The sequence below is a fragment of the Dromaius novaehollandiae genome, chromosome 24 (assembly GCF_036370855.1).
Source record: "Dromaius novaehollandiae isolate bDroNov1 chromosome 24, bDroNov1.hap1, whole genome shotgun sequence".
NCBI classification, from domain to species: Eukaryota; Metazoa; Chordata; class Aves; order Casuariiformes; family Dromaiidae; genus Dromaius; species Dromaius novaehollandiae.
The window spans coordinates 9,842,927-9,869,466 of NC_088121.1; the positions used below are offsets into that span (position 1 = coordinate 9,842,927).

Here is a 26,540-nt window from a genome sequence, read left to right on the forward strand (position 1 = left end):
AAAGCATTGGGGGGCAGAAAGCAGCATTTTGGGGCAGAAAGCAGCATTTTGGGGCAGAAAGTGTTTGGGGGCAGAAAGTGTTTGGGGGCAGAAAGGAGCATTTTGGGGCAGAAAGGAGCATTTTGGGGCAGAAAGGAGCATTTTGGGGGCAGAAAGCAGCGTTTGGGGGCAGAAAGCAGTGTTTGGGGGCAGAAAGGAGCATTTTGGGGGCAGAAAGGAGCATCTGGGGGCAGAAAGCAGCATTTTGGGGGCAGAAAGCAGCATTTTGGGGCAGAAAGGAGTGGTTTGGGGGCAGAAAGCATTTTGGGGGCAGAAAGCAGTGTTTGAGGGCAGGAAGCAGCTTTTGGGGCAGAAAGCAGCATTTTGGGGCAGAAAGCAGCTTTTGGGGGGCAGAAAGGAGCATTTTGGGGGTAGAAAGCAGCATTTTGGGGCAGAAAGGAGCTTTTGGGGGGCAGAAAGCAGCTTTTTGGGGCAGAAAGAAGCATTTCGCGGGGCGCCGGGAGGCAAGCGGATGGGTCAGCACCCCAGCTCTCGCCCCCAGCCCGGACACCTGGGCCCTTTTCCCGCCGTGCCTCGGTTTCCCTCGCGCAGCAGCTCCGTGGGATTCGGGAAACTCCCAAATTTCTTTTTCGGGGGGGGAGGCCATCACCGGGCTAAGCACCCCGGCAGTTTTGGGGCCTTTCCTGGGGTTTCAGAGCAGGGTTTTTTTTTTTTTTCTGGGGTGGCCACGTGGAGCCGAGCGCCCCAAATTCTCGGCTTTTGGGGTTTTTGGGTGGGGGACCGAGGCGCCCGCTGAGACCGGGCCACCTCGGTGCACGTGCCGGCGGCATCAGCATCACTTGGGGTCGGCGAGCTGCTCGATGGCTCTCCGCAGCTGGAAGAGACGCAGCGGGTGGACCCGGTGTCCCCCCCTAAAACACGGTGCCCCCCCCCGGTCCCCAGCGCGCCCCGTCCTCACCTCGGCCCGCGTCACCGCTCCCACCAGCTCCCCGAAGCGGGTGACGAAGAGGCGCTGCAGCTTCAGCAGCTCGAAGAGGTGATGCGCCTGCCGGCGGACGGATGGACGGACGGATGGACGGACGGATGGAGTCAGGACCCCCCCCCAAATCTACCTCCCCCCCCCCCCCCGCCGCAGCCGGTACCTGGTGCAGCGAGGTCCAGGGCGAGAGCTGCAGCATGACGGGCTCGATGGCGCAGTCGTCCCCCACCGTCCCCGCCGGCTGCAAGGCGAAGGGGGGGGAAAAAGCAAATTAAGGGGGGGGGGAAAAAACAGCAAAAAAATAAAAAAGGAGTTTTTTTTGGGGGGGGGGGTTCTGCTGCTGTGACCCACCTTCTCCCCCCGCGGCGTCCCGGCCTCGCCGCGGCTCTGCACGAAGGCCACCAGCTCGGCGCGGCTCACCGTCCCCACCAGCGTGGGCACCGCTGCGGGGGGGGGGGCGGAGGTGAGGGGGGGCGGCGCGGGGGGGTTTGGGGGTCCCCCCCCCCCCAACCCGGCCGCGAATGGCCGCCTCTACCTGCGCTTTCCACCACGGGGAACTCGGCGTCGCCGGTCGCCGTCAGGACGGCCAGGACCTCGGCGAAGCCGTCCGCCTTGGCCACCGACGGCACGTGGCGGTCCATGAACTCCTCCGTGAGCACCCGGTAGGAGCTGGGCGGGAGGGCGCGGGGGAAAAAGGCTCGGAAAAGGGGGGAAACACCCCAAAAACGTCACCGCCACCCTTTCCCGACCGCGGGGCGCTTACGCCATGTGCCGGCTGCGGATGGGCGGCAGGTAGGGCAGCTTCTTGACGATGATGGTGCCGGCGTAGAAGGAGGGCTGCCACTTCTGCGCCACGCCGTTGGCGGCCAGCACGGCCAGGGTGACGGGCAGCGCGTGGGCCAGCTGCCCCGTGGCCTCGCACACCAGCAGCGCCGTGGACACCGAGTGGGTGACGGCGCCGGAGAACGCCGCCGCCCCTGCCGCAGAGGCCCGGCAGGCTCAGCGCACGGACGACCAGGGAAAAAAATCCCATTTTTTCGATTTTGGGGGTTTTTTTCCCGATTTTTTCCTTTTTTTGATTTTTTTGATTTTTTCCGATTTTTTCCGATTTTTTGATTTTTTTCGGTTTTTTCGGTTTTTCGGTTTTTCCCATTTTTTCGATTTTTCCATTTTTTCGGGTTTTTCCATTTTTTCGATTTTTCGATTTTTTCATTTTTCCGATTTTTTCGATTTTTTCCTTTTTTTGCTTTTTCGATTTTTCCGATTTTTTCGATTTTTTCCTTTTTTATTTTTCCGATTTTTTCCGTTTTTTTGGTTTTTTTTTGATTTTTCCGATTTTTTCAATTTTATCGATTTTTTCATTTTTCTGATTTTTCCTTTTTTTTCGATTTTTTCCATTTTTTCGATTTTTCTATTTTTTCGACTTTTTTCTTTTTTATTTTTTCCGATTTTTCCCGGTTTTTGGTTTTTCTTTTTTCGATTTTTTCCGATTTTTTCAATTTTATCGATTTTTTTCATTTTTCCGATTTTTCCGATTTTTTCGATTTTTTCCATTTTTTCGATTTTTCGATTTTTTCGATTTTTTCCTTTTTTATTTTTTCCGATTTTTTCCGGTTTGTTGGTTTTTCTTTTTTAGATTTTTTCCGATTTTTTCAATTTTATCGATTTTTTCATTTTTCCGATTTTTCCGATTTTTTTTGCTTTTTTGCTTTTTCGATTTTTCCGATTTTTCCGATTTTTTCATTTTTCCATTTTCTTCGATTTTCCCCGATTTTCCCCGATTTTTTCGATTTTTTCGATTTTTCCAGATTTTCCCAATTTTTTCAATTTTCCAGATTTTTTTGATTTTTCCCGATTTTTCCAATTTTTTCGATTTTTCCCGATTTTTTCGATTTTTCCCGATTTTTCCCATTTTTTCTCCCCCTCCTACCGGCCAGCGCGTAGCCGCCGGGGACCACGGGCCGGACGCCGCCCTCCGCGTTGATGCCATCGGGGAAGAGCGCGGCCACCGTCTCGCCCGCCAAGCGCCCCACGGCGGCTCCTGCAAAACGGGGGGGTGGGGGGGGAGGCCGGCGCTGAGCGGGGCCGGCGCTGGGCACCCGCCGCCGGACGCGTCCCCCCCCCCCGCGGACTCACCGTACACGAAGACGGGCATGAAGTAGCCGGCGGGCAGCGGCAAGGTGGTGGCCAGGATGAGCATCCAGAACTGGGGGGGCGAAGCGGGGCAGCGGGTCGCATCCTGCCCCCTGACCCCCCCCCCCCCCAAGCCCCATCTCCCTGGGGACCACGCCATGGAGGTCCCCCACCCCATGGAGAGATTTGGGACCGGGTTGCTACCTTCATGAGCAAGAAGAAGACCAAGGTGCCGAAGAAGGGGACCGCGGGGTGGCACCACTCCTGCCACAGGCGCTGGGGCTCGCCGAGGACGGCCGGCGACGCGTTGCGGGCCAGCTCGCCCCAGGTGCGGTTGTCGAAGAGCGAGATGAGGTACTCCTTCATGCTGAGCTGCGGCGGACGGCCCCCCCACGGCGTCAGCCCCACGGAGGAGAGGACCCCCCCCAAAAAACCAGCCCCGCGCTTACCCTGGATGCCATGAACTGCCCCAGACTCGGCGGGAAGGTGATGGACGCCAGCAGCAGCACCACCAGCACCGTGTAGACCGGCTTGCTGCGGGGCGACAGGACACATTACCGGGTCTCCCTCGCGCCCAGTTCAGCCCAGTTTGGCCCAGTCTACCCCCCCCCATGCCTACTCCGTGGCCAGCAGCTTGGCCGTGAACTTGTTCTCCTTGACGTAGCCCAGCAGCCAGCGCTGGCAGAAGAGGTAGGCGCAGCTGATGACGCCGCAGATGACCCTGCCGAAAAGAGAGGGGACAACCCGGGGCGTGGGTTTGGGACGTCGAAACGGCCCCCCGAACCAACGTCCCTGCCATCCCCTGGGAAAAGATAAAAAGGAAGCGTTTTGGGGAAAAAAAAGGAGTTTCCCGCGCTCCGGCCTCCTCACCCCAAGGCGATGAAGAAGAAGGTCTCCGGGAGGTCGAAGGGGAAGTCGATCTTGAGGTTGGTCCTGAAGAGGGCGATGATGGTTTCTGGAGGAGGAAGGAGCCCAAGGGGCTGCGTGGAGGTGTCCCGGGGTGGGGGGAAGGCGTGGGTGGCCGCCCCGCCGGTCCCGCGCCCCGCTCCCCCGTCACCTTGCTCGCTGTTGAAGACGGCGAGGAGGCGAAACATGAAGGCGCCGCAGGTGGCGGCGAAAAAGCCCCGCCAGTAATCGCGCACGGCGAAGTGGGACGACATCACCTCGATGCTGAAGAGCACCCCTGGGTGGGAAGAAGCCCGTTGGTGCCACCGAGTCGCCCGCCGCCGCGGGGACGCGGCCGCCGCGCTCTCACCGCTGATGGGCGCCCCGAAGACCGTGGCCACCCCGACAGCCTGGGCCGCCACCAGCATCTCGTTCTGCTTGAACTTGTCCTGCGGAGGAGTCGGCCCGTCACCGCGTCACTCGATTTTTGGGGGGGGGGAGCGGAACGGGGCGACACGAAGCGCCGGCAGCCTCACCTCGTACGCCTTGGTCACCGTCGTCCGCATCTTGCCCAGATACGCCGCCGCCATGGCGGAGAGGTGGACGAAGGGGCCCTGGGGACGTGGGGATGGTGGCACTGAGTGACCCCGCGGTGGCAGGTGCCCGGCGCGACGCCGAACTCGCCGCCCGGCGCGGGGCTGCTCACCACTTTGCCCAGGAAAACGGTGCTGCCCGAGGCCAGGGTGCAGGTGAGGCCCACCACCTTGGCGCCGAAGTTCTTGATGGCCAGGTAGTCCTCCAGCATGACGCCCGTGAGGATGGTCTTGAGCTCGGGGATGCCAGAACCTGGGGGAGAAAGGCGAGATGGCCGTGGTGTCCTTTCCCCTGGGCTTGAGGGCATCTCCCCATGGTTTTGGGGGACTGTTGTGACTCAAATGCCGGAGAAGCAGATGGTCCCGCGCTCACCTCCTGAGTGCGGCGTGATGCTCTGCGAGAAGCCGGTGGAGAAGGCCGTCAGGGCCACCGGGTACATGGTCCACGAGAGGTATTTGAGCACCAAGTAGTCACCGACCTCATGGTAAAGCCAGCGGTGGGCTAGAAGAGAAGCACCGGGAGGGAAAGGACCCACCGGGAGGGTCGAGCATCTCCTCACCCTGCCACAGAGGTCCTCCGGCATCCCTGTCCCACCCATCCTACCACCAGACCCACGTGACGGCCACGTTTTCCCACCGGGATCAAGCCCCGGAGCGATGCCGGGGTGCCCTGAGGGTGCCGACACCCTGATGGCACCGGTCCGGCGCCCACCACCGCTCTCCGGGGCGGCCGGCGTTACCCTCGTAGAGCCTGTAGACGATGAGGTCCATCATGAAGCTGATCATGGCCATGAGGACGCCCAGCGCGAAGAGGAAGTACCAGTCCTCGCCGACGCGGAAGAGCTGCCTTTGCACGAACTCCAGGCACCCTGCGGGGTGGCGGGTCACCGGCCAGCCCCCGCAGGGCACCCAAGGGACCCCCCGCCCAGGTGGGTCTCACCTCGGAGCCGCCTCCGGCTTTTGGGGCAGGGCCGCCAGCTTTTCTCCGACACCAGCACCCGCTCCGCCGCCTCCTCCTCCTCCCGCAGCCCGTCGGCACCGGCGCAATCCGTGGGCTCCATCCCCGGAGCGGGCGGGCGACGATCCGCGTCCTCGGCGTGATGAACCATCGCCGGGGAGGGGGGTCGAAGGCGCTTGGGGGGCAGCGAGCCCCACCGGGGCCGGGACTCACCTTGCCGGGGCTGCTCGCGGCGCGGCCGCCTCCACCGCCAGCCTCTGCGCCCGCCCCGGCCGCAAGCTCGTTAAAAACGACCTTGACGAGTCGGCCCGACCCGCGCGGGCCGGAGCCGGCCGGAACGTGCAGGGGAGGGTTTTCCCTGCCGAGCCCATCGCCCTCCTCCTCCGTAGGGATCCCGGGGGCGGAAATCAAGGCGAAGCCACTCTCCGATTAGCGCGGGGCGGATTAATTACTTATTCCTGAGGGATTCAGCCCCTTCCTCGCCTCGGCACCGAGACGCTCCGGCAAGCACGCGCCGGCTGCCGTCGGGGTGGGAGGACGGAAAACGGAGGGGAAGGGGCCACCGCGGGCCAACGGTGACTCAGGCGCCGGCTGCAATTACTCAGCATCGGGTTTGAAGCTCCCGTTACGGCCCTCCTCCCCGGCGGCCCCGTTTCGGAGGCCCCCCGGGGCGACGCGCCAGCCCGCCGCGCGCGTTGCGGCCTGGCCCGCCGGCCGCATTTTTTGGCAGGGCCGCCCGGCGGGTCGGCCGGCCTCGCGCCGCGGCCCCGGGGAAATAAAGCCTTACATGGTCCGCTGCCTGCCTCCGCGCGGCCCGGCCGCTCGCCCGCCCCGGCGCCGGCCTCGGCCCTTCGCTCCCGGCTCCCGCAATCTCAGCCCCTAACTCATAACCGGCAATCTGAGCCCCTCACTCGCAGCCCGTAATCTCAGCCCCTCAATCCTGACCCGCAATCTCAGCCCCTCGTTCCCGGCTCCCGCAATCTCGGCCCCTGACTCCCAGCCTGCAATCTCAGCCCCTCACTCGCAGCCCCCAATCTCAGCCCCTCATTCCCGGCTCCCGCAATCTTGGCCCCTCATTCCCAGCCCGCAATCCCAGCTCCTCAATCCTGACCTGAAATCTGTCCCTCACTCCTGGCTCCCGCAATCTCAGCCCCTCAATCCTGACCCGCAATCTCAGCCCCTCACTCCTGGCTCCCACAATCGCAGCCCCTCAATCCTGACCCGCAATCTCAGCCCCTCACTCCCGGCTCCCGCAATCTCAGCCCCCTCAATCCTGACCCATAATCTCAGTCCCTAACTCCTGGCTCCCAAAATTTCAGCCCCTCACTCACAGTCCATAATCTCAGCCCCTCAATCCTGACCCAAAATCTCAGCCCCTCACTCCTGGCTCCCACAATCTCAGCCCCTCACTCTGGGCTCCCGCAATCTCAGCCCCTCACTCGCAGCCCGAAATCTCAGCCCCTCAATCCTGACCCGCAATCTCAGCCCCTCACTCCTGGCTCCCGCAACCTCAGCCCCTCACTCGCAGCCCCCAATCTCAGCCCCTCAATCCTGACCCGCAATCTCAGCCCCTCACTCCTGGCTCCTGCAATCTCAGCCCCTCACTCCTGGCTCCCGCAATCTCAGCCCCTCAATCCTGACCCGCAATCTCAGCCCCTCAATCCTGGCTCCCGCAATCTCAGCCCCTCACTCGCAGCCCATAATCTCAGCCCCTCAATCCTGACCCATAATCTCAGTCCCTAACTCCTGGCTCCCAAAATTTCAGCCCCTCACTCGCAGTCCATAATCTCAGCCCCTCAATCCTGACCCGCAATCTCAGCCCCTCATTCCCAGCCCCTCACTCCTGCCTCCTGCAATCTCAGCCCCTCACTCGCAGCCCATAATCTCGGCCCCTCAATCCTAGCCCATAATCTCAGCCCCTCACTCCTGGCTCCCGCAATCTCAGCCCCTCAATCCTGACCCGCAATCTCAGCCCCTCACTCGCAGCCCATAATCTCAGCCCCTCAATCCTGACCCAAAATCTCAGCCCCTCATTCCCAGCTCCCACAATCGCAGCCCCTCAATCCTGACCCGCAATCTCAGCCCCTCACTCCTGGCTCCTGCAATCTCAGCCCCTCAATCCTGACCCGAAATCTCAGCCCCTCATTCCCAGCCCCTCAATCCTGCCTCCTGCAATCTCAGCCCCTCATTCCCAGCTCCCACAATCGCAGCCCCTCAATCCTGACCCGCAATCTCAGCCCCTCAATCCTGGCTCCCGCAATCTCAGCCCCTCACTCCTGGCTCCCGCAATCTCAGCCCCCCAATCCTGACCCATAATCTCAGTCCCTAACTCCTGGCTCCCAAAATTTCAGCCCCTCACTCGCAGTCCATAATCTCAGCCCCTCAATCCTGACCCGCAATCTCAGCCCCTCATTCCCAGCCCCTCACTCCTGCCTCCTGCAATCTCAGCCCCTCACTCGCAGCCCATAATCTCAGCCCCTCAATCCTGACCCGCAATCTCAGCCCTTCACTCGCAGCCCATAATCTCAGCCCCTCAATCCTGACCCGCAATCTCAGCCCCTCACTCCCGGCTCCCGCAGCGGGAAACGTCCCCTCGCAGGAACGTGCCCAGTCTCCAGGCGCCCGATGTCACACCGGCACCCCAACGGCTGCACTTTCTGCCAGAGCCCGTGCGTCTCCCGGGGTGGGGAGGGGACGGGGGACATGCTGCGACCTTTGCGGGGTGACAACCAACCTCGGGGACCTCGCGGCAGGCGACTTACGGGACCCCCCCCCCGCCCCATCCCGCCGGTGCCAGCGAGCGGAGGGCGCTGCCAGCGCCACGCGCTTGGCCCCGCGCCAGCCCCGCGTCCTCGCAAGGACACCTCCGCCTTTAATAACTCGCGGCTCTCCCTCAACGCCTGGGTTTTTTTATTATTATTATTGTTGTTGTAAACCTCACACGACCTTGACGGTCGTTTCGCCAGGAGCCACCGCAGCCCGGCGGCACCCACGGGCTCCCCACAGCCTCCCGGGGCATCGCCTGGGTGGGAAGCGCCTCAGGACCCCTCCCATGGGTGACGGGGGGGGGACACAGCACCCATTTTGCGAGCTGAGGTTCGGCCCGGTGCCAGAGACGGGCCCGGGAAACGCGTTCGCCGAGCCGTCCCCGATGCTGGCTGTTCGCAGCGTGCAAAACCCGATTTTTCCAGGGTTTTAGCACCGGTTTTAGCACGTCCCGAAATGCCGCTACCGGGGTGCAGCTTCCGGCCTTTTTGCTCAGAAAATCTTCCCTCTGGGGCAGCCCCCAAATCTCCTCCCATCGCCCCGAAACCAGAGCCGGGACCGGAGCGAGAAGCAGGGAGAATCGCATCCCGCGGCCGTTTCCTTTGCCCGCACCTTGCGCTCTCTTCCCCCTCTTCCTTTTTTTGGGAAATCGGGTCCCGGTGCCGCCAGGAGCCGCATTATCCAGGCGGGCAGGAACGCCAGCAATGGGATCGGATTCTTCCCTCCGCCGCTTGTTTGTGGCCGGGATTGGGAGGAGGAGCGGGGAGGGGGGGGGAGAGGAAAATTTCCACGCTCTCCGGAGTGATGTAGCAGGACCTAAATTTAGCCTGTTTTACAAGAGGTCTGGAAGGCGGCCGAGCGCCTAACAGGGCTTTATAAGCTCAAGAGCCGCCTCTGAACTCGCCGGCTCCGTCCGCGAGTCTTGCCCGTTCGCATCTCGGAGCCGGATTCCTCCCCGGGCGTTGCGAGGCTTTTACGGGGCGGCACCTGCGGGGTTGCGCTCGCCGCTTTTCCTCCTTTTCCCCGGCTGTTTCGCTCCCCGTTTTCCCCGCAAGCGCTCGCGGCGGTGGATGAACTTGAAGTCCTCCTCGGCTTTCCGCTCGGAGCACAGCTTCCACCGGAGCTCGTCGCCGTCGCCCGCCCGCCCCATGGAGCTTTTCGGCACCTTCGTGCGGCCGCGCGTGGAGCCGCTGGTTTTCCCAGGCAAGTCGGGCTCGGCGGCGGGACGGAGGGCCGGGCCGAGGGAAAAGCCTCGGGAAAGGGGGACGCTTCCCAAATCGCCTCCGCCCGCGCGGCGGCGGCGAGGGGAGCGGAGGGGGCGGAAAGGCCATGGCGCGGAGGGACCCAGGAGTCCCCCGAGCACCTCTCCTCTCCCGCAGCTCGGCCCGGCGCCGCGGGCAACATTAAGACCTTGGGCAACACCTACCAGTTCACGGTGGATGTCAGCGACTTCGCCCCCGAGGACATCATCGTCACCACCTCCAACAACCAGATCGAGGTGCACGCCGAGAAGGTGAGCGCTCCTTCCCCGCACCCAGCGCGGGCCGCCGGGGCCACCCCAAATCCGCCACCCCGGGCCGCCTCGTCCCGGGGACGCGGGGACCGCCAGCCCTCTTCCTCGGCCATGTCCCCATCCTTCCCGGCAATTCAAGGCAAAACGGAGGCTCGCGGGGATGGAGGAGCTCGGCCCCTTCCAGCCCAATTCCTAATTGATTCGGCGCCGGCACGGCCTGGCCCACAATTTCCTCCCCTCGATGCCCCCCCTCCCGGGAAAGCACCCCCCCACGCTGCCTGGGCCGCTCAGCCCCACAGGACCAGGACACCTGAGGCCTAACAAACTCGTGTCACTACGGCGGCTCCCTCCTGGCCCTGCTGTTTTATGTTTCCCAGGTGTTTTTTCCGCCGCTGAAGGCAGCTCGCGGCCCCCCCTGCCCTGAATTTGAGCTCCCCCCCCCACAAATTGGGAGTGTGGGTGCCACCCTCCGAAAAAAAAGCACCTTTGTTCCTGCAGCTGCCGTCGTCCCCTCCCCGGGTGACTCGCGTCCCTCCTGTCACCTCCCGGCACACCTGGAGGGGAAAAATAAATATTAACGCCCCAAGGGCGAGGAAGGCCGAGCCGCCATCCCGCTCCGACCCCGCTGCCCCTTCCCTCCGCAGCTGGCCGCCGACGGCACCGTCATGAACACCTTCACCCACAAGTGCCAGCTGCCCGACGACGTGGACCCCACGTCCGTGTCCTCCTCGCTGGCCGACGACGGCACGCTGACCATCCGGGCCCGGCGGCAGCCCGCCAAGCACGCCGAGCACGTCCAGCAAACCTTCCGGACTGAGATCAAAATCTGAGCGGCCGCCGGCGCCGCCGGGGGGGGGGGGATTTCGGGGAGGGAAACGGGGAGGATCTAGCCCAAAACGGCTCAAGTCCTCCGAGCCGCCCCGGCGCTCTCTAGATGTAGACGCAGGCGCACGGCCGTCCCTCGTAGGCCACGTTTGGGTAGCGTTTGGGCTAACGCGGGTATTTATTTAGGTGCGGGAGCTCGGCGGAGGGGGGGGTCCCGGGACGGGATCGCGCCTCGGCCCCGCTCACCAGGCAGGCCGCTCCGGGAGGCACGGCAACATCCCGTCCCCGACACCTGCAGCCGCTCTTAGGGGCACAAATCTCCTCCTCCTTGGGGCAAAACCCACGGGAATCGGTGCGTATCCGCTCGGACGCCACGTCCGCTTGCGGGCGGACGTCCTTCGCCATGGAGGGAACAGCCCCGGATGCCTCCCGCTCTGCACTACGCGCTGGAGGGGAGCCCTGGCTCGGGATGCCCCGATTTTGGGGCCTCGTGACAGTAGCCAGAGCCTTCACCACAGCCCGGGAAGATCTTAGAGGCAGGAAAGGCCGCGGGATTCATGGCTGCGGTCGTGCGAGGAGGGCACGGGAGCGGTTCGGCCCCGGAGATGGGCTGCAGGGAGCGAGGCCGGGGCGCGAGCCCTTCCCCGAGCCTCCGCCGGAGCTTGTCTGCGTATATACGGCTTGTATGTGGGGTGCCATAAATTATGGAGAATGTCTTCTCTTGGGGCTCTTCCTTCCCTGATGCTTTTTGCACCTCTCACTCCCCCCCAGGGGCTGAATTTTGGGGATGGAGCGGTGAGCGGACGGGGTGCCGCGGTCCCTCGGGTGCTGCTATGCAAGGAGCGATCCCTTGTCCCCGCCTCCGGCCTCCCCGAGGTCGCGAGGGGCAATAAACCCCCGCGCACGGCCGCGTCACCGCTTCTCCCTCTTCCCCTGCTCTGCTTTCCGCCTGCAATGAGTTTCGGGAAGCCTCAGCCCACAGAAGCCTTTCCGAAGAGACCGAACGGGTCCGGATCCGCCTGAGAGACCAGAGCATCGGCCACCCCGAATGGCCCAGGTCCCCTCGGCGCCGTTGCTCCAGTTTATTTCCAGCCTGGGTGACTCATTTCTTCCCCGCTGCTCTATTTCGGAGCCCTTCCCTCAGCTGTTAAACCTCTGGGCCGCGGGCCCACCTGCAAGGTCACCGAATCCCCTTCTCCTCCGCTCGCCCACCCGTACCTGCCGCCCCCGGGGATTTTTCGGGGAGCCCTGGAGGATGGAGACCGGGGTGTGAGGCAGCACAGCGGCTCAAATAAACGTGCTGGTCCCTTTTGGGCTACCACCCTGCGAAGGGGTCTTCAAACCCAGCAGCTTCTCCCTTTCTGGGGCTCAAACGCTCCTCCGGAGCGACCCCGAAGGCCGTTTCCCGGCGACTGAGCACTCACCTCGGGCCTGGAGGGACGCCAGGGCGAGGGAGGCCGGGCACAGCAGGGCCGCGTGTGCGCACACGGCGAGGCACCGGAGCCCCGCCGGGCGAGCGGCTGTTTATAGCTACCACAAACGCCGTGTTTCCAAAACTCGCGGAGCAGCCTCACCCCGTAGCTTCGAAGGGAGGGCGCTCGCTATCTGCGTTTCGCGCTACTCACGTGCAAACTCAAGCAGGAGGCGCGAGCGGCTCTTCCCTAAGGTTTTTTTGCTGTTTTGTATCTCATCGATCACCCCTCCACCTCCAAAGAGACAGAAGCTGCTGTGGAGCGGGGTTGTCTACGCGCACGGTGCCACAGGACACTGCAAGAGGAAAAGTTAAAACAGTCAAAGGGCTATAAAAGACCCCCAGTGCAGCGGGGAGGCCGGAGCCACCAACAGCGGGAGGCTGGGAGCGTGCTCGCCCCGTCCTCCTGCGGGATACCGGGATACAGGCATGGATTTAATCGCTGGGATGTGGCCGCTCTGTCCCGAAATGCCGCTGGCTCTCCTCAGCCGGGGCACCCGAGCCAGCCAGCTCGGTCACAGATTGCCATCTAGCGGTAAACAGGCTGATAGGTGGCTCCCAGAGGGAAAAAATTTTTTAAAAAGCCCATTTTCTCCCCAAAGCTGGCTGGTTTCGTCCCAGGGAGGTTTCCAAGCAAGGGAGAGGGTGAAGGCTTCTCTTGGAGCTTGGGCGCTGCCCACACCACGTCGCTCCGGCTGCCCAGCCGTGCCACAAAGCCGGCACAAGGGGAAAAGCTGCTGGATACAGGGATATTCCTGGGAAAAGAGCATTTTTTGCTGTCTTGTCCTCTCTGGGGTGCTTCCCACCACTGGCGGGCCCCCAAAACGCGGCCAAAGCCCCCGCGGGGCGGAGGGTCATGCCTGCGGCCCCCCAAACTGCCCCGCTGGCCCCTGTATTTCTGGCCTGCAGGGCCCTGGCTCAACCTGAGGCCCTTTTCAGTCAGCCCGTAGGAGCTGGGAGGCTCCAACCGCAGCTGCATTGCGCGACGAGGCCCCGGCGCCATCGCAACGCCTAGGCCCGCTCGCGCGCTCGGGGCAGGGGCGGCCCTGGTGGGGGGGACCGGGACCCCCAGGGACACTTAGGCCGGCAAGACAAGTCCCTGCGACCCTCGGGGTGCCGCAGAGCCGGGGCTTGTGCCACTCGCCCCCTCACAACCCTCCTCCCTGCCTCCCCCTCAGCCCACTACAGCCTCCACCATCATGGCGGCCACGCTGAGGCGAGTTGGGGGTGGGGGGGGGGGAGAAAGGAGGTGTCACCTGACCCGCCCCTCCCGCGCATGCGCCGCGGCGCCGCAGCCCCGCCCTCCCTCCCCGGCCGGCGCGCGCATGCGCGGCGCGGCGGCGGTGGGCGGAGGGGGGCGACGCCGCTTCCGCCCGGCGCCAAGATGGCGGCGCCCTTTGTCTGGTCCGTGTCACGGTGAGCGCCGCGGGCGGCGATGTGAGGCCGCCGCCGGGCCCGGCATGGCAGGTAGCGGCGGCGGGGGCCGCGCAGCGGCGCTGGGCACCCGGGCGGCGGGGCTGGGGGCGCCGGGAGCGGCTTAGAGGGGTGTAGAGGGCCCTGAGGGGGGGGGTTGGGGGGGGTGCGTGGCCTTGGCGGGGGGGGGGAGGAGGCCGCGCCCCGCCTCAGGGGCTGGGGATCCCCCGTGGGAAAGTGCAGTTTGGGGAGAACCCCCCCCCCCCCGGGTGGGGCACCCCGTTTTGGGGGGGGGTGTCTGCTGGGGGCCCCCCTAGCCCCCCTTCAGGGCACGTGTCACCCCCCTCAGGCCTTGCCACCCTCCCCTTTCTGCCCCCCCCTTTGCCTCCCCCCCCCCCGGTGACACCGGGCTGAGCGATCAGGTGCAGCGATTTGGGGACAAATAGGGGGAAAAGGGGGCCGCTGGCCCTGGGGGGGGCGGGGTTCACCCTTCCAGGTCGTGGCCGGCTGCCGGGGGACACGTCCGTCCCCCCTCCCCGGAGACGCGGCGGTGCCAGCGGCCGGGTGAAGCCCGGCGGGATGACAGCGCCCGTCCCGGCCACCCCGGCTCGGCCCGTCGTCCCTTGTCATCGCAGGAGCCTTTTACCTGGCCGTCAAGGACATCAGTGGCGAAAGAGCCGAGCAAACAGCAAAGCGTCGCGCACCGGCTCGGGAGAAACGATACCCTCCGGCTCCGGCCGCTGTGTGACCCTCAGCACGGCCCCCGTCGGCCTCCGCGTTTCGCGAGCGAGCGGCATTTGCTTCGTTGCGTTCGCGCGTTGGAAACATCCCGCCCGTGCCGAAACGTCTGGAGTCAGGGAGGCGATAGCAGGCGGTCGCGCGAAGGTGCTTCCTTGCGGGGAGGAAAACGGTGAAGTTGTAGCTTGAGGCTGTGGAAACAGACGGTTTTCTTGTGGCGGGATTCGAGAGCAAAGCGTCTTCGAGCGTAGTTTCAGCGCTGGTGTAGCATCCGAGCAAATCATTTCTGTAACTTCGTAGACTGTTGTCTCTGCGTAAACCTTCAGGCCCAAAAGCCGTGCTGTCGCTGTCAAAGGGAGCTTTGCTTTGCTTCGCTCTGCACCCTGGAAGCATCCAAGATCGAAAGCGTTTTCCTGCGATGCCACTTGCCGGAAAGTTTCCAAAGATGTTTCCGAAGACGTTTTGGATGGGTTGTTCTTATTTCTTCCCCTGCAGGAGTCACTGGACGTCTGCAGGGCTGGGAGCTTGGCTCCTCTGCAAATCCGACAGAGCTTTTGTCAAAAAAAGGTGACGTCGTCCGTGACGGCGTGGGATTGCCCCAGAGGGATTTCCATCCCTTCCTGCCTGGGGTGAAGGGAGCCCTGAATATATTTCTGAAGCAGTAGCCTGAGGTGACGGACATGTTCTGGTTTTGCATGCCAAGGAGCGGGAGCTAAAATCTTCACCCTAATTTTGACAGATCCCCGTGCCTGGTAGCCCCGACTCTTCCGTTCTCCTTTTGCTACTCCCTGGCCTCAAAAATGCCGCTGTTTATGCAGCGAAGAGCCACAAATGCCTGCTGGAGGGCCGCGAGGGAGCACTAGGACCCGTGGAAAAGAGGTGACAGGGACACTCGAGGGTTCTCACCGCTCTGCAGGGGCGGCTTGGGCGCGCTGCGAGGTCCTGGCACAGCCCGGTGACGCCTCGGCAGCCGCGTCTGGCCCGCTGCCTCCTGCAGCCGAGGACTCGGGTTACCCGCCGGCGGCCTCGGCGCCTCAGGGTGCCGCAGATCCGCGCGGTCTGCGATTTCTCTTCCAGGGACGTATCCATATCCCTAAAAGCTAAAGAGAGGGACAGAGTCTCTCCTAACGCTGGCGGGGGTCAGGAGCGTCCGTGCTCTCCTCTCCCCGCTGTTGTCACTCCTTTAGCTCATTTTCGCTGAGCTGCTCTCTGGCCCGTCACGGTTTCTGCTTTTTCAGAAAACTGCTTTCACCCTGCAGCGGAGCGTGAGCTCCCCTTCCAGTTTCGCTGCAGACCACAGGCTTCAGAGTCCTTCTCTGTTTCATTCACCCTTCTGTACTGTGTCCAGGGACTTTTTTTAACATGGAAACACTTGTTAAAAAGTCCTAGGCATCGCAAGAGGCAGCTCGGTTTAGACTCCTTCTCATTCGGTACTCGATAACGATCCTGAAACACGTTGCGTTAGGATGCAGGGGTGCGATAGCAACTAATACTGAAACCGTAGTAACGCGATAACATACTTCAGTGGCACGCCTGTACCTCCAAGGCTTTGCATCAGCTCTCCCATCTTAACTGAAAATACGGCAGAATCAGGCAATGAGTTACTGGAAACAAGGGCAGGCCGCTCTTCGCAGAGACTGACAGGATTAGGGCTGATTTGTTTCTTGGGCTGACACGAGAAGGGAGATGACAGCCGGCAGAAAATAAATCACCTATTTCTTTTTATCTGTTCAGCGCGAGAGCGGCCAGGTGGCTGGTGACAGCATTTAAAGACATATTTAAACCACTTTTTTTTTTTTTTTGGACTCCCTGTAGGGTTTTATTTCTTTTTTTTAATAGAAATCATTCGGATGAGAAGTAGCAGAGCTGATACAGTGATATCCAAGGATATTTAAGGATAGAGCGAAGCAAGGTTTGTACAGGGAGGTTGATGTCTTGAAGGGGCCCAGCTGTCGCTGGAAAAGCGAGGGAGCTTATGGACTCATGGTCCCTTTACTGGGTCAGTGAGTAAAAACAGCCTCACTGGTAACTACCAGGCGGTAAAAAAATAACGTGAGAAGGATTTGAGACCTGCTTAGAGGGACGAGCCTGTCGCTCAGGCAGATGTGCAGGTATCTCGGAGCATCCTTTTGCTCCCTTGGCCTTCCCGCTTTGGCTCCTGTCCCCCCTGCCAAATTGACACCCCCCGAAAGCAAACGCAGCCCCCTTAGAGACCGCTCGCTCGTGCGGCAAGCGAGCCGGGACCCGAACTGCTGTGTTTATCCCTGTCAGCACGTGCCGTGAAGGTGGGTGTTCTGGTACCAAAGCTTTCCGTCACCGTGATTGAGACGTTAATAAAAGACCTGACAGCTCTGTCGGAAAGAGAGCGGGAGGGAAAACAGCGCTGAAGCGCTGCTGGCAGGGCGAGACTGGAAGGCGCCTGGTTCTGGGTGCTCGGCATCCGACCTCGGAGCCCGGCGGCGGAGTTAACTCGCCTTTTAGGCCTGACAACGCTGCGATGGGCGCTATAAAATGCTGAGGAGGACAGAAAAGCTGCAAGAAACTCGTTCCTGTGGCCACAGTTCTCGCCTGACGTTGGGAGAGTGAGTTTGCATTTTGAGACAGAGCTTTTCATCGAATTTCTCCCAGGGTGGCTATCCGATTTTTTTTAACGCGGGGAAGGTGGAGGGCAAATTCAGAGCCACGACCTTCTCCTTTGCAGGCTCCGTTTGCAGGATATCTCCGCTGCTCACAGCGCAGCAGAGGGGCGAGACGGGGCATCGCTCCCGTCTTATCTTTGCTTTTCAGCGCTGAGCACGGGGGGGAAGCTCAGACAGGCGTCCTCAGATATTGCTGCTGCAGCGCCGTTACCTGAAATAACCGATAAAAATGGCTTACGCTAACGTGCGATACTTTAGTCAGCAGTCGGGTGTACCGGCAGTTCCCTTTCGATTGGGAAAAGAGCTCGATCGCAGCACCGGAGCTGCAAACCTTTCCGATCCGGCGGCCTGGGCGGGAAAGATGTAGTTTTTCTGGAGGCGGATTATGGGGAAGTTGCATTTCTCGGGATTTTTCCTCGTGTGCTGCCTTTGCAAAGCTTGGGCGCTTTACCGAGTCCATTCAGAGCAATGAAAATCATAATTCGGATGCAAAGTGCCTTCTACAAATCACCTAAACCAGCCTTTTAGTGCAGCAAACCGTCGTGGTGAGTTGATGGTAAAGACAAGCAGCATCTTTTGGAAGGTGTTTGGGTGCAATTCCCAAACCGTCAGCTTTTTGTGCACGTGCATAACTTCCTCTTGCATCAGAAACCTCGGGAGATCCCTGGAAAAAGCAGCGGTTTGGGATCTGCCTCGCTTTAGCGGTTGGCAGAGAGAAAACCCAGGCGTTTGGGGAGTCAACCTTCGGCTGTGGAAACGTTGCCCAGGTAGAAAAAAGCGATGGGCGAACAGCGCAATGGAAAATGCAGGGCTTTTCCCAGCCCGCCAGCTCCGTAGTCCAAGGCCGTCTGAGGTGGGATGCCTTGAGAGAGGGGAGGAAACTAACCTCTGTGTGGGATTTCTTGATTTTAAAAAGGGAATATTGTGTTTTCTAACCTCAGCCCGGTGATGTCGCTGCTACTGGTGGAAATTTCCAGCCTTCGCAAGGACAGCGCCAGACCGGCGGGGATTGGCAGCGAATTTTGGCTCTGTAGTAACAGAAGGCCGAAGTGCGCAGAGCTAATTACTCGCAACCTCGAGACCAGAAACGATCGCGTTTGCTGGGCGCCGGAGGAGTCACAAGGCGACGTTCAGGACCCGCTCGTTCAACCTTGCGCAAGAAAAAACGGTTAGTTAAAAGAAAAGAAAAGTTTAAACAGCTTCAGCTGCAAAGAGAGATTTGGAAAAATGTGGCAGAGAGGGTCACAGACGTGATTCGTGGCTCTGCGGAAAGCGCAGGGATCGCGTGCGCCCGGGATCTCCGTCTTTCGTAGCTGTCGAATAGATTAGAAGAGCCCGTCGCTGGATTTCCAGGAGAGACCGTTGCAAAATATCCCGTCTTTCCGATAGCATCCGAAACGTCCAAGCGCTTTGGCCGAGAGCCTTGCTACAACCCTTGGCAGACAGGAGGAGGCTCCCTCCGCCTGCGCCCCGGCCCGGCGCAAGCCCCGTTCCCCCTGCTTGACGCCGCTGCGTCGGTCGAAAATCCTGCCTCCCCTGCCCTTTTGCACCAGGACCGGGGTTTATCCTGCACCTGCATCCCTCCATTTCCATTTTCCTTGTCTCCAGCCGCGAAGCGGGTGTTTATTCCCAGTTCAATTAGCCAAGCGAGCTCGTGCTGTCGAGCGGCAGATGAGCCCCGCGCAGGGCTGCCTGCTGTGGAGCGGGTTTCTCCCGCCTGCAAATGTCTTTCCCCGGGGCGAGAAAGCCGGAGCGGGAGTCGCCGACTGTCTTTTCGAGGGCTCGGTTTAACCTTTTAAGCTCTCGAGCTTGATAAAAGATGGGAACCGTAAGGATTTGGGCACGCGGAAACGCCCGCCGTGAGCCTGTCCCGAGCTCTCCGCGTTGCTCAGCTGCTCCGACGCCGACGGAGCCGCCTCTCTCCGCCGCGAGCGCTTCCCGCGGCGGTTTAAAGGCAGCCGCCTCGGAGGTATCGCAAAGCCGGCCGCTCCGTCGCCCACCTCGGAGGCCGTCGGGGCGAGAAGACCCCCGCTTTCGACTCGGGGAAGGAGGTTTGTCGGCTGGGCCGGCAGATCCGCTTGCTCGCGCCGTTCCCCTCCGAGGGGACGTTTGGAGATCGAAGCCGGGGAGAAAACGCGTGGCAGTAGGTCAGACCTCGCTGTCCCCGCCGCTCGCACCCCTCGGCCTCTGCGGGCACGGATCCGATTTAAAAATGGGGTTTTGCAGCGTTTGCGACAGTCTCTCGGCTTGCAGCGGCCCTCGCCCGAGTCGAGCCGTGCTTTGAGCAGCAAAAACTCCCCGCATGCACAAAGCACTCCGGGGAGGGGAAAAAAAAAAAAATCAATCCCTTGGTATCATGACGCAAGCGCCTAAAATTAGCGGGAGCCTGACGACTTCGATAGATGTTTTCCAAGCGGCCTCTCCGGCCCCGCCGCTCCCCAGCCATCAGCGAGAGTAATGACAGCGGCTGCTCGCCGAGGCGGCGCGGGAGGCGATTGCATTAGCGCTTGCAGAGCAGACCGCTCCGGAGGCCCTTCGGAGTCCCCGGGAGGTTTTCCTCCGCGAAGCCGGGGCCGGACGAAGCGCTTTAAATGCATTTCGAGTGCTATTAACGTAGCGAAAAACAAATTGACGCTTCCCGTCGGCTCTGCGGCCCCGCGCCGGCGCTGCTGCTGAAATAGGAGAGGTTTTTGGCGGCGTGTTTAGCTGGAGGCAAGCGGAGATGGGTGTTTGCAAGTGCCGGAGGAGCTGCGTTCTGCTATTTGGGGTGGGTTTTTTAACAGAGAGGGTGATGAGACCCTAAGGGTTACCCGAGGCTGCCCAAATCTTCGCGCAGCCTCGGAGCGCGGCTGCTCCTGCGGTTTTGAGCTCCGGGTTGAGTGTTGCTCGTTGGGCGAAGGATGGGGATTGCCGTGGCCTGTGCGCTAAAGCGAAGCATTGCCTGACGGTTTGGCCTTTAGCCACTCGAGCAGAGCAGCAGGGACCAGCCCAGGGTTTTAACGTGGTTCCCTTAATCTGCCTTTAAAATCCCTTCGGGGCCCTCAAGCGTCCTCCCTTCGTTTACAGGCCTCGACTGAAGAAACTGGATGTCTCTGGAAAGAGAATAAGGCAAAATAACGGAGTAGCCGTTATGCCAAGCCGGATCTAACGCTGGTCCGGTGGCTCCCTCGATCCATTCGATCTTCGGGCGTCTTCTGTTTTTCAGTGCCTCAATCTAGAGACATTGAAGCAGCCCCAATGTTACACCCCGACGTTACGCTCACCCCTTCTCTCTTCTCCCCGCAGCCATGGATTTCCCCCAGCACAGCAAGCAAGTCCTGGAGCAGCTGAACCAGCAGCGGCAGCTGGGTTTGCTCTGCGACTGCACCTTCGTGGTGGACGGCATCGACTTCAAGGCCCACAAAGCCGTGCTGGCGGCTTGCAGCGAGTACTTCAGGATGCTCTTTGTCGACCAGAAAGATGTGGTGCACCTCGATATCAGCAACGCGGCAGGTAGGCAAAGCGGTGGCCGCGGCAGAGCATCAGCTCTCCTGTTTCGTTACCGGCTCGTCCGACGTCCCTCTGCCGCGCCGGATTTGAGCCGGCATCAGCTGCTTAAGCAAAAAGTCGCAGTTTGGTGCCGTGCAAAGGGCGAAGCTGGGGGAGGCCTGTTATTTAGCGTGCGTTGCGCTGCTGAAAATCGCTTCTCTCTGATCGCTCGGCGCCCGCCGTGTCCCTTGCAGGCCTGGGCCAGGTCCTGGAGTTCATGTACACAGCCAAGCTGAGCCTGAATCCCGACAACGTGGAGGACGTGCTCGCCGTGGCCGGCTTCCTCCAGATGCAGGAGATAGTCAGCGCTTGCAACGCGCTCAAGTCGCTCGCGGCGCCGGCGGAAAGCGCCGCGCAGAGCCGGGAGGCCCCTGCGGAGATCGGTACGTAGCTGCCGCGCGGCCGCATCGGGCCACGGATCCGGTTCTCCTCATCCAGCGGCCACGGGGAAGCCCGACGGCTGAAAATTGGAGCGGTTTGCTGCTATGCCTCTTCCCTTGCAGGCGCCGAGAAAGCGGCCGTCGAAGACAAAACGGCGGCGGCAGAAGGACCGGGTGACTGTGACAAAGCAAAGCAAGTCCCTCCCGAGCAGCAGGGGAAGGAGGAGACGCTCGCGGCCACCACAGCGCAGCCCCGGGAGCAGACGGAGCAACCGGAGAGCAAAGAAATGGCCGCAGAAGGTCAGCGAGCAATCGATGACGCGCACAAATCCCACCGTCGTCCCCCCGCTCACCAGCTCCGTGCGCGGAGCCGAGCGCCTGCGGCGTTTCCTCCCCGAGCTCACCCAAGACGCTCTGTCGCTCGTAGGTGCGGACGGTGCCGTCCGGGAGGGCCCGCCTGCCGAATTTCCCAGCCACCGGCCGCCGGCGGAGAGCGGCAGCCCGGCGGCGAAGGGCAGCGTCCCGCAAGGCACGGAGACGGGAGGTGCGTTCGTGCGGGGCCGCGCTGGTGGGGGCTTTGCCGTCTTTCTCTTTGCTAGCTGGGAGGCTGTAGCAAAGGCAACGGATGAACGCTTAATTTTTATTAGCGGGGGTTTTGCCGTGACGACGTGGCCTCCTGGGATTCGGGGAGCCCACGGGAGCAGTTTTCCATGGAGCAGAGCTCAGATAGAGGGGCAAACGCTGCTCCATCCGTGCCAGAGCTCCAGGCTCCGGACTGTAGGGATAATAAAGTGCCGCATAACCAAACTGACCCTGAGCCGAGCTCTCGGCATGTACGCGACACCTGTATTGTGTGATGTGGATATAATCCCCATCACCTTAAACCCGGGCTTAGAATTAGGAAATACAGATGGGTTTTGTGTCTCTGGTGCTGCCCCTGATTTTTAGCATCCCCATTTTCTAACCGTCTGCAGAAATGGAGTTGGAAGGGAAGGAGGAAGACGGGGAGACGACGGCGGAGGAAGAGGAGGAAGCTAAAATCCCCGAGGAAGAGCAGCCCAGGTTAGAAAACGGCGAAAATGCTGAGGATAATGAATCGGGGAGCACGGACTCCGGGCAGGAGAATTCGGGCGAAACCCGGCTGCTGCGTTCGGGTACTTACAGCGACCGGACCGAGTCGAAAGCCTACGGCTCCGTCACGCACAAGTGCGAGGTGAGGCCGGCCGCGGCTTCGAGCGGGGCCTGCGGCGCCGGGGGAGGCATTTCTGGACCCATTTGTGTGCGTTTTTCTCTCCGCCTGTAGGACTGTGGGAAGGAATTCACGCACACCGGGAACTTTAAGCGGCACATCCGCATTCACACCGGAGAGAAGCCCTTTTCCTGCAGGGAGTGTAACAAGGCCTTCTCTGACCCGGCTGCGTGCAAAGCCCACGAGAAGACGCACAGGTATGGCACGCCGGGGACGAAAAGGCACAGCCGGGCTGGGCTGGATTGATGAAAGGTTGGTGACAATGGCGGTAGCTGCCTGAGGGCTTAATGGTTTGAGCAAGAGGTCAGTGAGTGAGTGAACTGCTCTGTGCCTCTTGGATTGATCCGCATGGGTCAGCAAGATGCTCTTCTGCAGGTATAGTGAGCTCTGTTGTAGGGTTAGGCCTTAGAGAGACTTGGGGCAGCTAATTTGGATAGCCCCAGCCGCAGAAAGACTCCATCGGGGTCTGAAAAATGTGTGGCCTTCGCTGCGAAAGATCAAACCCTTGCGAAATATGTCCTATGTGCCGGAGCGGAGGGAGCCTGCGAGATGACGGCGCTGTTCCTGGTCTTTCTGCTCTTGTGTTTGTCTGTGTCCTTTTTTGTGGCACTTCAGGACATCCCCTGGGGTCCAAAAACATCTGCCTGGGGCCGGTGTTAGGGCTGGAATAGGGGTGGTGAGAGGTCAGCGGCGGGGAGGAGAGCTTGGCGTGCCGGTTCCCCCCCAGACCCCGCGGAAGAGCATCCCCCCGCGGCGTCCCCCCCCTTTGCTTGACCGCCCCGTCTCGTCCGCAGCCCGCTGAAGCCCTACGGCTGCGAGGAGTGCGGCAAGAGCTACCGCCTCATCAGCCTGCTGAACCTCCACAAGAAGCGGCACACGGGGGAGGCCAAGTACCGCTGCGACGACTGCGGCAAGCTCTTCACCACCTCCGGCAACCTCAAGCGGCACCAGCTGGTGCACAGCGGCGAGAAGCCGTACCAGTGCGACTACTGCGGGCGCTCCTTCTCCGACCCCACCTCCAAAATGCGGCACCTGGAGACCCACGACACCGACAAGGAGCACAAGTGCCCCCACTGCGACAAGAAGTTCAACCAGGTGAGGCGGGAGGCGCGGAGAAGCCGCATCCGTCGCGGTTTGCCGTGCCCCGGGCGGCGGGGAGGAGATGATTCCCCTCTCCCCTGGCCTTCCGGAGGGAGGTGGGGACGGCGTGGAGCTCTCTGCATCCCTCTTTTTGCCTCCAGATGGGCAACTTGAAGGCGCACTTGAAGATTCACATCGCGGACGGGCCCCTCAAGTGCCGGGAGTGCGGCAAGCAGTTCACCACTTCAGGTAGCGCGGGGTTGGTAGGCCGGGAGGTCCGAGCGGGATCCCGCGGCGTCTTGAGCGAGAGGAAGGATTTAGGCCGCGGCAAGTGAGGGCGTAAAGCTTTAGCCGAGCCCGGGCGCAGCAAACGCGGCGCTAATGTCTTCCCCTTGTTTTTGGTTGGTTTAAAAACCTCCGCGGGGCCGGGCCGGCGTCCTGCCATGGGATCGCTCCCCGACGGAGCGCTCGGAAGGAGGTGTCGATGCCGCTTTTGGGGATGGAGACGTCTCCTCCCGTCTCCCCAAGCGGCCGCAAAGGCGGAGGAAGAGACTTGGTCTTTTAAAGCCCCGCTGGGGGTTGACGCTGCAGCGGCGAGATCTCCCCCTCGCTTCGGCTTTCCCCGCTGCCGCGACGCTCGCGCTAGTGCCCGGCCTCGAGGACGGGGTGACGCTCGCCGGACGCCAAGGGCCGCGGCCCGGCCCGGCGCGGGGAGCCCTAGGTTAGAGACGGGGTTTTCTCCGCGGGCGCCTCGCTGAGATGCGGCCGCTCGCAGGCAACCTGAAGCGACACCTGCGGATCCACAGCGGGGAGAAGCCCTACGTGTGCGTTCACTGCCAGCGGCAGTTCGCCGACCCCGGGGCGCTGCAGCGGCACGTCCGCATCCACACGGGTAAGGACGCCGGCCCGGCTGCGTTGGAAGGGGCGCGAGGGGCTCGGGGTGCTCCCGGCCCCGGGGCAGGGTCGGGACACCAGGCTGAGCCGCTGCCACCGTGTCCCCAGGAGAGAAGCCGTGCCAGTGCCTGATCTGCGGGAAGGCCTTCACCCAGGCGAGCTCCCTCATCGCCCACGTGCGGCAGCACACGGGCGAGAAGCCGTACGTGTGCGAGCGCTGCGGTAAGAGGTGAGCGTCTCCCCTCACCCGGCTTGGGTGGGAGGTGGACGGAGGCACTCGGGGTGCTGTCGGGTGCCGCGGCGGCTCCTCCGCTCTGTTTTATCCCCCCCGGGCGCGGGAGGGTCCCATTGGGGCGCCGGGCGCCGCGGTTTAGCCCACCGTCTCGCCGCCCCGCCAGGTTCGTGCAGTCGAGCCAGCTGGCCAACCACATCCGCCACCACGACAACATCCGGCCCCACAAGTGCACCGTCTGCAACAAGGCCTTCGTCAACGTGGGCGACCTCTCCAAGCACATCATCATCCACACCGGTGGGTGCGGAGTGGGGGACGAAGCCGGGACGGGCCCCAGCTGCCCCCCTGTCCCGTCACCTCCCCTAACCGTCCCCCTTTTTTCCCCCCGCTCCAGGGGAGAAGCCGTTCCTGTGCGACAAGTGCGGCCGCGGCTTCAACCGCGTGGACAACCTGCGCTCCCACGTGAAGACGGTGCACCAGGGCAAGGCGGGCATCAAGATCCTGGAGCCGGAGGAAGGCGACGAGGTCAACATCGTCACGGTGGCCTCGGACGACATGGTGACGCTGGCCACCGAGGCGCTGGCTGCTACCGCTGTCACGCAGCTCACGGGTGAGCGCCCGGGTCCCTTGCCCTGCTCTTCCTGGGAGCCATCCCGAAATCCAGCCCAGAGGCCTGGTGGGCCTTGTCGGGGGCTGTGGGACCCTTTGCCTTGGTCCATTCCCTGGCTCAAGGCAGGGAAAAGGTTACGGCCTGGCTGGAGCCTGCTCCCAAAGTGCGATGGGCCAGCTCCTGTCCCACCCCATGTCCTGGTCTCATCTCCAACCCCTGCAAGGTTCTCCCCCATGGTCTCCCCCAGCTCCTCTACCTCACCTTTCCCTTCTCTTCCCACTCCACAGTGGTGCCTGTGGCGGCCGCGGTGACGGCGGATGAGACTGAAGCACTTAAAGCGGAGATAACCAAGGCGGTGAAGCAGGTGCAAGAAGCAGGTGAGATAGGGGCCGGGCTCATGGCGACGGAGCCGGAGCCCTGCGCGAGGCAGGGAAAGAGGTCCCACGGCGTCTCCTCTCCTTTGCAGACCCCAACACGCAGATCCTCTACGCCTGCGACTCGTGCGGGGAGAAATTCCTGGACGCCAACAGCCTGGCCCAGCACGTCCGCATCCACACGGCCCAGGCCCTCGTCATGTTCCAGGCCGACACGGACTTTTACCAGCAATACGGCGCCGCCACGACCTGGCAAGCGGAGCAGGTGATCCAGTCGGGAGAGCTGCTCTTCCGAGCCCGCGACGGTGCCGCCGAGGTGCCGGCGCCGCTGGCCGAGGCGCCGCCGGCCGAGGCGCCGGCCGAGTGACCCGCGGGTCCCCCCTCTTCCTCTGCGCCCTCCGCCGGCCGGGGAGCCGCCTGGCCCTCCCTCTGCTTTGCCACCCGGTTTATTTAAAGACAGCTCCTTGGAATGATGTAAAAAGTGTATTTCTGTAATGAGAGAGAGAGAGAGAGAGAAAAGACTAAAAATCCGCTCTAAAGTTGTGTAATATCTAGATGAAATAAATTGCATTATTTTCTAAAGCTTATTTAAAACCTACCGCTGCCCCGCTGCCCTCTCTGTTGCTCAGCAGCTCCCTGCTTCGAGTGCAGGGTCGTGGGTGGGAATGGGCTCTGCTCCACCTGTCCTTTAAGTGAAAATTTGGGGCAAATTGGTGGAGCATTTGCTGCAGGACCCCGGTGGTCCCCTGCACCCCGCCGGGCACCCAGCACCCGCCTGGGTCCTCGCTGCATGGGGAGGAAGAGGATGGGAGGACTTGGAAGTAAGTGGGCACCAGGGCTGGGCACAAAAACGGACACACGGACGGATAGGTGGACAGCTGGACGCACAGCCGGCTGTACCGCCAGCCACACAGGCAGCTGGGTGTACAGCTAGATCAGGGCTGGTTGGATACACAGCCAGGTACACAGACAGTTGGACATACAGTTAGATAAATGACAGTTGGATTTACAGCCATACTCGTGGACAGCTGGACATACAGCTAAACACAGGGACAGTTAGACGTGCAGCCAGATGCACAGACAGGTGGACATACAGCCAGACACATGGACAGCTGGATATATAGCTAGACACAGGGACAGTTGGACATACAGCCGGACACATGGACAACTGGACATACAACCAGACACATGCGCAGCCAAACACAGACTGTTGGATGTTACAGCCAGACACATGGACAGTTGGACGTACAGCTGGATGCATGTACAGTTGGATGTACAAC

General features: G+C 61.8%; 3 protein-coding genes and 1 long non-coding RNA gene across 8 annotated transcripts; 2 read left to right on the top strand and 2 right to left on the bottom strand.

Moving 5' to 3' along the window:
* Positions 1-691: 691 nt before the first annotated feature.
* LOC112993480 (chloride channel protein ClC-Kb) lies at positions 692-6,766 on the bottom strand. The gene is made up of 19 exons (XM_064497157.1): positions 5,531-6,766; positions 5,331-5,459; positions 4,964-5,092; positions 4,704-4,843; positions 4,534-4,611; positions 4,368-4,446; positions 4,170-4,295; positions 3,983-4,067; positions 3,732-3,833; positions 3,562-3,646; positions 3,317-3,484; positions 3,116-3,185; positions 2,910-3,020; positions 1,743-1,956; positions 1,515-1,648; positions 1,331-1,422; positions 1,143-1,220; positions 959-1,045; positions 692-874 (listed from the first exon to the last, which is right to left on the bottom strand). The coding sequence occupies exons 1-19, from the start codon at positions 5,697-5,699 to the stop codon at positions 836-838; spliced, it is 2,115 nt and encodes a 704-aa protein (XP_064353227.1). The 5' UTR covers positions 5,700-6,766; the 3' UTR covers positions 692-835.
* Positions 6,767-8,441: 1,675 nt separating this feature from the next.
* On the bottom strand, positions 8,442-13,346 carry LOC112993476 (uncharacterized). Its single transcript, XR_003261721.2, has 3 exons — positions 12,278-13,346; positions 10,312-10,381; positions 8,442-9,949 (listed from the first exon to the last, which is right to left on the bottom strand). It is a non-coding gene; the product is annotated as an uncharacterized LOC112993476 (long non-coding RNA).
* HSPB7 (heat shock protein family B (small) member 7) lies at positions 9,385-11,378 on the top strand. The gene is made up of 3 exons (XM_026117167.2): positions 9,385-9,517; positions 9,694-9,827; positions 10,472-11,378. Exons 1-3 carry the CDS (start codon positions 9,385-9,387, stop codon positions 10,655-10,657), a joined length of 453 nt encoding a protein of 150 aa, XP_025972952.1. The 3' UTR covers positions 10,658-11,378.
* Positions 13,347-13,433: 87 nt separating the features above from the next.
* On the top strand, positions 13,434-25,858 carry ZBTB17 (zinc finger and BTB domain containing 17). 5 transcript variants are annotated; one of them, XM_064497158.1, is made up of 16 exons: positions 13,436-13,539; positions 17,855-18,081; positions 20,199-20,405; positions 20,636-20,824; positions 20,945-21,121; positions 21,249-21,365; positions 21,796-22,034; positions 22,125-22,267; positions 22,865-23,165; positions 23,312-23,399; positions 23,926-24,042; positions 24,153-24,273; positions 24,443-24,573; positions 24,671-24,886; positions 25,174-25,263; positions 25,353-25,858. In XM_064497158.1, exons 1-16 carry the CDS (start codon positions 13,508-13,510, stop codon positions 25,625-25,627), a joined length of 2,670 nt encoding a protein of 889 aa, XP_064353228.1. In that variant the 5' UTR covers positions 13,436-13,507; the 3' UTR covers positions 25,628-25,858. The 5 variants fall into 5 exon arrangements, with proteins under 5 accessions (XP_064353230.1, XP_064353231.1, XP_064353228.1 ...); XM_064497159.1 differs by having other exon boundaries at positions 13,459-13,590; XM_026117166.2 differs by lacking the exon at positions 13,436-13,539 and adding an exon at positions 14,053-17,766.
* The last annotated feature ends 682 nt before the right edge of the window (positions 25,859-26,540 follow it).